Raw genomic sequence first — 11130 nt, 5'->3', positions numbered from 1 at the left:
TGTTTTTCCGGTTTGTGCAACAGGTTGTGTTTGGCAAATATGGCAACCGCAGAATAGACGCTTGTGTGTTGTAGACTGTTTTCGTAGGCTGTTACTCTTTATATGTTGTATTTCACATTTGAAAATGGCAGAAGAGATATTGCTGATCGCGGGTGTTGTGATTGCGGTTCTGATGATATTTCGTATGTATGTGCGTGGAGAGCGATGCAAAAGTAAGGCAAAACTGCATGGCAAGACAGTCATCGTTACAGGTAAACGCGCCACCTTTTTTCTTTTTTAGACGTGTTTTAGGTCAGTATGTTTGTAAGTCGTTTAAAGCACTTCATATAAACTGAATTGTGGCGATGTGCAGGTAGCAACACGGGCATCGGTAGACCCACAGCGGTGGATTTAGCGCGGAGAGGCGCAAGAGTCATTCTGGCCTGTCGTAGCAAAGTACGCGGCGAGACTGCAGTTGCTCTTGTGCAAAGAGTAAGAACATTGCCCTAAAATCTATGTACCTGTGAGTCCAAGTTACTGAATGAGTCTAAATGACTATAATTACATATCATATCTTTTGGTTTTCACTCAGGAAAGTGGAAGTAAAAATGTGGTGTTCATGGAGCTGGATTTAGCCAGTTTAAAATCAGTACGCTCCTTTGCAGAAACTTTCCTCAAGACAGAGAGAAGATTGGATATTCTCATCAACAATGCAGGTTGAGTTATTGCTTAATTCACAAGCATATCATAAATTATGATATAGGTCTAGACGACTAATTATTTCTATATTTTAATCCTATACACTGGCATTGAAAGTTTGGGGTTTGTAAGATTTTTAGACATCATTTAAACAGAAATCTTTTAACATTTTTGCTCAAATTTAATGTATCCTTGCTATCCTTGCTGTATTAATTTTATTCCTTACTAATAATATTACTAACCCAAAATGTGAAAGTTAGTGTATATTAATATACATAAAAAAAAAAACACACAATATGTGACACTGGACCACAAACTCAGTCATAATGGTAAATGCTAATTTTTAGATGTATACATCATCCTCCATAGATGTATGGTTAGTTAGGACAATGTTTGGCCGAAATACAACTTATTTGAAAATCTGAAATCTGAGGGTCCAAAAAAATCAAAATAGTGAGAAAATCGCCTTTAAAGTTGACCAAATGAAGTTCTTAGCAATGCATATTACTAATCAAAAATTAGGTTTTGATACATTTTTAAGGTATGAAATTTACAAAATGTCTTTATGGAACAACATGATCTTTACTTAATATCCTAATGATTTTGACATAAAAGAGAAAATCTATAATTTTGACCCATACAATATATTTTTGCCTATTGCTACAAATATACACATGCGACTTATGACTGGTTTTGTGGAATCCATTGTATATCGCTGCATCTAAAAGTATCCTGGTTAATGGTTTTGTGAGGAATATTTAATAAAAATGAATGCCAAATCAGTATTTCACACAGGAATCTATATTAAGTTCATATGTATTGCAAATAATCTGTATTTCAGGAGTTTACATGCAGGGCACTACTGAAGATGGTTTCGGTCTTATGTTTGGTGTCAACCACCTTGGTCACTTCCTTCTGACTAACCTGTTGTTGGACAGATTGAAAGAGTGTGCGCCAAGCCGCATAGTCACCGTATCTTCATTTTTGCATAATTATGGTAACCTTGACTTTGACACTCTTCGCACTCACAAGGAGTTTGGAGTAGGCGAGTCTTCTGGGAGTCTTTTCTGGATATATTCACACAGCAAACTATGTAATGTGCTCTTCACACATGAGCTAGCAAAGAAGCTTCAAGGAACCAATGTGACCTGTTACAGCCTCCACCCAGGTCTGTGTCTCTCTAACATTATACTGTTTTTGAGTTTTATATAGGCCTATACAGTTGAGGTCAAAAGTTTACATACACTTCATTTTAACAAATAATTGGGATCATACAAAATGTATGTTATTGGTTTTTTTTTTGTACTGACCTGAATAAGTTATTTCACATAAAAAGCTGTTTACATATAGTCCACAAGAGAAAATAATAGTTGAACACATAAAAATGACTTTGTTTAAAAGTTCGCTTGGTTCTTAATACTGTGTTGTTATCTGAATGATCCACGGCTGTTTTTTTGAGTCCTTTGTTTTTCCTGAACTTTTAAACTGCTTGCTGTTCTTTAGACAAATCCTTTAGATCCCACAAATTCTTTGGGTTTTTAGCATTTTTTTTTAGCATTTCATGCTTTCCAACAATGTCTGTATGATTTGTGATCCATCTTTTCACACTGAAGACAACTGAGGGACTCACACAACAATTACAGAAGGTGCAAATGCTCACTGATGCTCCAGAAGGAGAAACAATGCATTAAAAGCCAGGGGTGTAAACTTTTGAACAGCATGAAGATGTGTACTTTTTTTTTATTTTGCCTTAAACTCATTTTTTTATGTAGTACTGCTCTTCAGAAGCTACAGAAGATACTTACATGTTTCCCAGAAGACAAAATAAGTTAAATTTACCCTGATCTTCCTGGCTCTCAGAGCATTATGTTAACTTCTGGAGCATCAGTGAGCATTTGAACCTTCTGTAATAGTCGCATATGAGTCCTTCAGTTGTCTTCAGAGTAAGAAGATCTCAAAATCATACAGTCATTGTTGGAAAGGGTTAAAATACACAGAAATGCTAAAAACAGAATTTGTGGAAGTGGGACCTAAAGGATTTTTCTGACAGAGGGCAGTTTAATTTTTCAAGACAAACAAGGAACTCATGAATAACTATCAAAAAAAGAAAAGAAAAAAAAACAGCTGTGGATCATTCAGGTAACAACACAGTATTAAGAATCAAGTGTATGTAAACTTTAGAATGGGGTAATTTTTACAAATTCAACTATTATTTTCTCTTGTGGACTATATGTAAACATCTTTTATGTGAAATATCTTATTCAGGCTAGTACTAAATAAAACACATTTTATATGATCCCTCCTATTTTGGTAAAAGAATTAACATTTTGCAGATTCTGTAAGGTGTATGTAAACTTTTGACCTCAACTGTAGGTACAATTTATATTAGTCAACCGAATTTTAGCATAAACCCAGAAATGAAAAGGTTCTTAGCATCACAAGCAACATTTCAGTCAAAATGTAAAAATGTTTGACTTGCACTGTATATTTTCTGAAATGCCTAACCATCCATGCATTTGTGTGTTATAAACAGGTGCTATAAACTCTGATCTCTCTCGTAATTTGAATAAAATGGCCAGGAGGTTATTGAAACCCATCGCAGCTCTGTTCTTTAAGGATGTAGAGGCTGGTGCCCAGACGACTCTACACTGTGCTCTGCAGGAAGGCATTGAATCCCTGAGTGGCAGGTATTTCTCCAACTGTGCTGTGCAGAAAGTGAAGGCCAAGGCTCAGGATGATGCTGTGGCCAAAAAGCTATGGGAAGTCAGTGAGACATTATGTGGTCTCTCCTGAATCCACTCGGATACTTCCACACAGTATATATTGTACTCACTGTAGACATTGCAGGTGTAATAAAAAAAAAAATCTATTTGTGTTTCCTGATTTAAGAGAATATAAGACATAGAACATAATTAAAGGGAACATCGGATGCCCATTTTCCACAAGTTGGTATGATTTTTTTTAGGGTCTTCAAGAAATGTCTGCAAAATACTTGAAATTCCCTACTGGTTGTTTAAAACAACACCCTTTTTACCTTGTCAAAAACAGCTCTGTTCACAGCGACCCATTTCGGTGCATGGCTCTTCAAATGATAATAAGCTACTGCTAACCCCACCCATTTCTTCCATTTTTTTGTGTGTATTCGGTGGTGTGTTACCATCTAAAACAAAACTAATCAATGAAGACTCTAATGTTAATTTTTACATCCAACTACAAAACACCTGGGGCCTCATTTATAAAACTTTCTTACGCACTGATTTGATCTTAGAGTGTTCGTACGATCAAATCCACGTCAAAGTACAGATTTATAAAAACCGTCTTTGACGTGGAAAAGTACTTATCTCCACGTCAGATTCCAGCTTGGCGTACGACCGTTTCCTTGTGGTAATGCCTGGTATTGCAGATAGTTCAGCCTCACTATAATTTGATTTCTTGCGCTCCTTTTTACTTGCCATTGTCACGGAGTTTTTGCTTTAGGAATGAGCTCATTTTATATGTTAATTAATTAAGCAGGGGCGTTTCGACGGCGGAACATTCAGCTGCACACAATTCCACGATCATTTGTGATTTATAACCGAATGACTGGCGTACGCATGGATTTCGTGGTACGTTCATTTTTTCTGAATCGCTCTTACGATCAAATCAGAAAAGTTCTTAGATAAAATCAAGGATGGTTTTTACGCAAGTCTTTATAAATGAGGCCCCTGCATTGCTTACAAGACATTGTCGCTACAGCTGCTTGAACACAAACAAAATGGCGGACAGTGTACTACTGGCTAAGGGCAGAAATATGCTAATAAGGGACAGTCCATTAATGGCCACAGGCGGACATCATACTGCTAAGAAAATCAAAATGGCTTGATAATTGAGACTGTTTAGGTTTTTGGGGGATTAAAAAAAGGAGTGAAAGGGTTTTTATCATTGTAGGGTGGTTGTATTCACACTGCTAAGACATGGCAAGCACCATGTAAAAGTGAATTTTGCATCCGATGTTCCCTTTAAAGTTCAATTGTTTACATTGTTGTGATTTTCACTTGAAATAAAAAGTTATTCAAACTGACTTATGCTGCACAGATTTCTGTTATATGTAATTGTTAACAAACGTCTTTGCATTTGGTGTGGAAGTCAAATTTTGTGCCGTTTGAACAATTACCCTAGATAACCCTAACATTTTATGAAATACATGTAATCATAAATAAAGTATCATTAAAGTTGCTCAAAGTGATTTGTCTTTGTAATACTTTTCATAAATTGCCTCACTACCACACAGATAGCACTGAAATAGGTGTCTTTAGAAATCAAGCCTGTCTTTTTAAAAGTTGTAGACGTAAGCAGCCAAAAAAATTCATTTTGCTATATATATCATTTTGCTGGTTTGAGTTTCTTTGTAGGTTAAGTTAAGGTGTAGGTTATGTGACATATGGACAGCTTTATGGACAAAGATATTACCGCAATTTTAAAAGTAATGTGATGAAAGTTTTTCTTATAACATTAAGTAATCTGTTTGTTTTCACATAAAGAAAAAATAAAATACTTACATATCTAGAAATGTATCTTTTTGTGATCTTTAAAAAGTTGCATGAGTTGCAATGGGTCGGCCCTATCATAAACTAAAAAAAGCAATACTTTTACAGCATTTATTAATCTAGATCAACGTAAATCTCTACATACAAAACAATTGTGTAAGTTGTAGTATTAATTGGTATTAGTATAAACAGTATGAACAAACATGAATTAAACAGTATTTACAAAACTAAAAAATTATTTTTAAAATTAATACTGATTAATAATTGCTGTGAAAATTTCTCATTGTTAGGTCATGATACCTAAAGTAATAGCTATTAACCAATTGAACGTTTTGTTAAAGTTTAAAAAGTTTTCCTTATATTGCAACACTAACCTTCAACTACTTAACATGTATATTATAGCTGTATATTACTGCCATTAAGTTCTATTAACCCAATTAAATCAAGATTTGGTGTGACTATCCTTTGTGTTTAAAGCAGCTTTTGTCTTAGGTGCATATTTTTTCAGGTGGCTTTGCAGGTAGGTCTCTTGAAGCATCTTGGAGATGACGCTACAGTTATTCTGGATTTAGTCTGTCTCAGTTTATTCATTCCAGACAGACTGGATGATGATGAGATCAGATCTCTGTGCATTGTCAGAGTCCTTATGCAAACAAAAATCTCACTGGATTATCACGGTTAATGTCAAAATGAATGTTAAAAAATGTAAACTGATATTTCCTACTGACACACTACACCAAAAAATAGAAATAACTGACTTTTTTTAGCTGGTGAAAATACTATTGTTCTAATAATTTTGGCCACCAGTGTATATAACCATATAGAAGACACATTAAAAACAACAACTACTATGCACAATTATTTATTTATCTTTTTTCTGTGACAAACCAAATGAACAAATTCAAACTCATGGTTTAGCAGCCACTCCAAATTATGTTGAATTCCTGGTGTTATCTCATAACTGAGCTATCTTCTGCTGTAGAGCAGCTTTCATGTCTGCACAATGCAAATTGTCAGTGATTGTAGTGAAGAAGTGACGCGTGTTGACTCCCTGCAGGGCAGTGCAGCTGTCAGGATATGCTGAGAGCACAGCCTCATAGTGGGTCAAAATCTCCAATGCACACAGGAACAGTGCCTCTGGCTGGCCAGGTATCATCACCTGCACGTGGAGAACATGGCAGAAGAGCTGAGTCAACACAAACAGAACTTCTTGACTGCAAGCTCCAGAGGTTTTGGAGGACGGCGTAAGGGGAATCTTCTCAGTGACTGAGCTGATTATGCCCCGCATTGCATTGGCATAAAGCCGTCCTGTGTGCACCCAGCCTTTAGGTGTCAACCAATCAGAACAGCTTGAACTGCAGATCAGCTGGAAGATTCGCAGAAGAAACACTGATAGGCGCAACTCGTCGCCAAACGAGCGTAGATCGAGTAACGGAAGGAAATCAACATATTCTAAAGAGTAAGGCACATAGAGTTTGCTCGACCGTAGAAGTTCTTGTAACACTTTCAGAAGTCTTTCCCATTCCCCAGATGTGCACCATGGGAGAATCTGACATGCTGCGACTAAGAGGCCCTTGCTGAACATGTTGACTTCATCTGGTTTCAGCAGGTTTAGAGAGAGAGTTTCCAGCATTGCCTCATGAACACGTTCTGACAGAGCACAGCATTCGAACCATGCTACAAGTCCAGTACCTTGTCCGTACTGAGGCAAGTCCAGGCCAGACCACTCCCGTTCAGGAAGATCACAAACTGACAACAGAGAGTTTGGAACTTCATACTTGAAATGGTTCCCCCACACATGCTTCAGGTAAAAACGCACAGTCCAGTCCAGTTCCTCCACTTTGCTGTAGAGCCAAAAGAGAGCTCTGGACCAAGCATCAGGTGCACGGGCCACTTCCTTGCCAACAATTATCCCTAGTGTGTGCAGGACATTCAAGAGAAGCTCTTTGGACTCCATGGAGATGAGCATCTCGCTCTCTACTGGATGGTCCCAGCACCTACTGGACTCATTTAAGAGCTGAGCCAGACAATATAAAAGTGGGAATGGAGAGCAGCTCATTATCCAATGTGTTGAGTCGCTCGTGGTCTCCTGATTCAGGGTGCACTGAAGAAGTCGGAGACAAAACTCTAAGTTGCTTGAGCTGGGAGATACTGGAAGAAGGTACGGCTGGACAAACACGTGCAAGACTTCTTCCGGAAGAAGAAAACTTTGCTTTTCTCCTGTGGTTTCAGTTATGTTGCACTTCATCAGCTCTGCCAGGAATTGCAGAAATTGGTTCTCCTCTTGAAGTGAGGACAGCTTGCTCCACACGGTATCCTGCAGGCATCTACACAGCAGGTTGTCTTTGTGAACTCCCGGTGAAGATATGAGACCTGAGAGCTGCTGGAGAATCTTGGCTATCAGAGTGTGAGCTCCGAGGTTGACTACAGCCATGCGGCAGCATCGTCGCAAAGTGGCTTCAGGGTTCTGGAAAGCCATTCGGGCCACAGCAGAGACTGCTGCATCAAGGCTGCTGTTCGCACCACTTTGAATGATGCTGTTGAAGGCCAGATTGAGCTCCTCTGAGAAACCTTTCGTTACAGAACTTGGAAGAAATCCATGAAGACCTTTTCTGGAGATGGAGAGCATTTCTGAAAGCGTAGCATTCTTGTCTGGTAAGGATAAGTTGGAAAATATGTTTACAATAACATCCTTGAGCTTTTTGCAGTGCTGAACATCAGCGTCACTTTGACATTTAGCAGTAAGCGTTGAGATCAAAGTCATCAAAAGTTCTTTGGTTTCAAATGCACTCTTATTTCTCTCTAGGCACTGAATCCACTCCTTCTCACTTAAATTTTGACTAAGCTTGAAAGCAAACAGTCCAGGAAGGCCTTCGAACCCCTCAAGATGATGGTCTAAGATGGTGATGGAAATATTTGCTACTTCCGCTCCAGAATTTTCAGGAACAGTGACTGATAAAGATGCCGTTAAGCCTTTCAAAGCTACTCTCAAATTATTCAAAGTCTGTCCACTTCCCACCAGGTCTTTTGCATGGGATGGTTGCTCCAAAGATGTCAGAACTCTATCCAGGCTATCTTTCAGACGGATCACCATTAAACTTGGGTCACTGCTGGGCATCTTCAGAAGCCCCATAACCTCCCAGGAGCATATAATCTCAAGTATGACCTGCATGGCCTGGATAAATGTCATTCCACATGGTTTGGTCTCAGCAGGAGTGAGAGTAGCAGCAAGGTCTCTTTGAGCCTCACGTATAACCTCAATCAGGTCAAAACCATCTGTCACTTCATTTTTCTTTTTGAGGGTCACTGTGCGAGAGATGTTTTGGAGTTTAACTTCGATGGAGAGATCAGTAGCATTACTTAAAAGGTAGTTGGTATACAGCGTGTCCAGGCAATTAGAGAGAGCAAAATAGCAAAACTCAGAGGAAGTCAAATGCTCTTTTATTTTCCTCAGTCCCTCAAACAGTACATGCACTACACATGTGGATTCTGGGTCAGGTTTGAATCTTTTTGATGCCAGGGGTGATGGCTCAGTCGTGGACATCATGGAGCGTGAACACTGAGCTGTAAAGAGCTGGTCTAAAGTATCAAGACATCCTCTCTTGCCCTTCAGTAATTCCCACCACACCTCCAACAGCAGCTTCACATCTGCTTCTGTGCTGCTGCTTGTAACATAATCAACTAACAGCTTGAGCTCTTCACACCGTTCAGCTGGTTGAAAGCACAACAGCAGCTCCACATAGATGGTGGAAAAGCTCATTGACTTTACCAGCTCAAACAGCACAGTATGATTAATATCAGGAAGGCTGTTTTGTACAGCAAACAATGGGTCTTCCTTCCATCTGATATCGATGTCTTCTTTGTTCCTCACTTCTAAGATTTTGCTCCACACAATACAGAGAATCTTCTTTCTCCAGTGGACTCTGTCTTTGGAGTCTCTGAGCGAATGTTCGCATATCTCTTCGACTGCATTAACGATCGGGTATCCAATCCGATCCCAGTCCTCTTTTTTCAGAGACAGCAGTGGCTCAGGTTGGCATATCTGATTGGCCAGTAAGAATCCTCCCTGTAGCACAGCAGTCTTCTCACAGCTCAGCCACGACTCTGAAATAGAGGATGTGTATTGTGTATCAGGTATAGTTTTTTTTTTTTAGTAATGATAAATATCTTAACGTTGTATTACCTTTTTAGCATTAATATGTTAAGCATAGTTTCCACCAAAGTTTGTTTGTTGGCTTAGTTTTTTTAAAATAGGGATGTCAAATCATTTAATCGCATCCAAAATAAAAGTTGTTTACACAATATGTGTGTGTACTGTGTATTTTTGATATGTTACAGTTTTAATATACACACATACTGTACGTGTATATAGAGAGAGTTTTCACAACACGTCATCAACCAGCCATATTGGCGGCACTGAACGTAATCAAAGCCACCGAACTGAATGAAACATATTTCGCTGATTATTGCTGCTGAAAATAGTCAGTTATCATCATGTTTTGGGCCGTACTAATCGGTTGGACCGAGAAAAACATTTACACTTCCAAAAGTTATAACAAATCAAGGAGAAGATTGCAAAAAAACTGAGGAACAAAAGGCATTTGCGGATGGCCAAACTAAACCAAGATTTCCAGGGCAAGAATCTTAACAACATCCATGTTTGTTTGAATCATTTCCAGAAGTGTAGGTTAAATATTAGGCTAATATCTTAACTAATACTGCTCGTACAAATCTTTTCTCTGTATTAACTTTAGTTTGTCAAAACATTGCACCTTTTCCTGCTTAATAACTCCTTTTCTATAGGATTTAGCAGCTTCCACATGTTTTTTCCATGGTTTAGACAGCATAAATAAGCAGAACTATGTTGTTTACATCCTAGTATATCCAATATGATTTATATCAATATATATTACAAATATTCCTTAAATATAAACGTTTATTTGTGTGTGTATTTATACGTATAAAAATGAACAGTACACGCACATATATTATGTAAAAACAAACCTTTATTTTGGATGCAATTAATCGTGATTAATCAATTTGACAGCCATTTGAAATACTGATGTAGTTATTGTACAATGACTAATATGCATTATTTGAAAACATTTTCATAGTTGTGGTTTAGAATGTTTAACTGTTAGCTAAGATATTTCTAACTTGAGGATATACATTTTGTCTGTTCCATAAATTAATTTTGGATCTACTTAAGGCAGTGTAAGATGCTTTTAGAATCATGAAAACGTCAAAAAAAAAAAAAGTACTTTTAATTATATGTCAATATTGATACAATTATTACTTGGCGTTTAGATGGTGGTGTTGTTGAAATATGATGCAAATGGCTAAATCATTTCATCCCGTGCTATTTTATAAGAATAAAAAATATCTAAATAAACGTGACAGAATGATAGAATGTTAACCGCAGATAACGTCATGTATAAATTACGTACATTTTACGTTCCAATATATTATTTCACATTAAAGCTATATTAGATATAATTACCTTGATCCATAATTGCTGTGCTTCCAAAGAAACGTTGTTCATATCCACTGAATCTCCACGCTGAGAAAATGATCACGGTTGTGGCGATGCATGCAGTTTTCACACGATTATTTATGCAAATCTGACCGCAATATTAATTTTAAATAGTAATGCTTAACACGTTTGCCTTTCGAGTTTTCAAATGCAGAGCATGTGTGTGCTTCCGTGTCAACGTAGACGGCAGGAGAGGAAAGAGAAAAGCACAATCTCATGTTTCTCTTGCTGTGTTTCATTGTAGCGCCATCACACGGATGTAGAAGGGAGTTTCACCTCAGTGATTCGAATCTTTTGAATCCCTACACAAAAAAAGATTCGTCCAGTTTATGTTGATTATGATCAGATTAATTAAAAACACCGAGTCCTTCACGACCTACCTAAGCGCTGTTA

At 37.7% G+C, this 11130-nt stretch overlaps 2 protein-coding genes across 2 annotated transcripts; one reads left to right on the top strand and one right to left on the bottom strand.

Moving 5' to 3' along the window:
* The first annotated feature begins 39 nt into the window (after positions 1-39).
* Positions 40-4884, top strand: dhrs13b.1 (dehydrogenase/reductase (SDR family) member 13b.1). Its single transcript, XM_073817216.1, has 5 exons — positions 40-251; positions 353-471; positions 572-695; positions 1520-1846; positions 3212-4884. Exons 1-5 carry the CDS (start codon positions 125-127, stop codon positions 3469-3471), a joined length of 957 nt encoding a protein of 318 aa, XP_073673317.1. The 5' UTR covers positions 40-124; the 3' UTR covers positions 3472-4884.
* A 1166-nt stretch (positions 4885-6050) lies between these two features.
* Positions 6051-10907, bottom strand: gemin4 (gem (nuclear organelle) associated protein 4). The gene is made up of 2 exons (XM_073817873.1): positions 10705-10907; positions 6051-9308 (listed from the first exon to the last, which is right to left on the bottom strand). The coding sequence occupies exons 1-2, from the start codon at positions 10712-10714 to the stop codon at positions 6160-6162; spliced, it is 3159 nt and encodes a 1052-aa protein (XP_073673974.1). The 5' UTR covers positions 10715-10907; the 3' UTR covers positions 6051-6159.
* Between the last annotated feature and the right edge of the window lie 223 nt (positions 10908-11130).

This window comes from Garra rufa, chromosome 14 (assembly GCF_049309525.1).
Source record: "Garra rufa chromosome 14, GarRuf1.0, whole genome shotgun sequence".
NCBI classification, from domain to species: domain Eukaryota; kingdom Metazoa; phylum Chordata; class Actinopteri; order Cypriniformes; family Cyprinidae; genus Garra; species Garra rufa.
The sequence above is the reverse complement of the archived record's forward strand: the minus strand, read 5'-3'. Positions and strand labels throughout refer to the sequence as shown.

Bases quoted from the DNA above. Each gene is read 5' to 3' on its own strand.
- dhrs13b.1 (XM_073817216.1), top strand. From the start codon at position 125: ATGGCAGAAGAGATATTGCTGATCGCGGGTGTTGTGATTGCGGTTCTG. The intron at 472-571 runs GTAAGAACATTG...GTTTTCACTCAG, and splicing joins CAGTTGCTCTTGTGCAAAGA to GAAAGTGGAAGTAAAAATGT. The intron at 1,847-3,211 runs GTCTGTGTCTCT...TGTTATAAACAG, and splicing joins CTGTTACAGCCTCCACCCAG to GTGCTATAAACTCTGATCTC.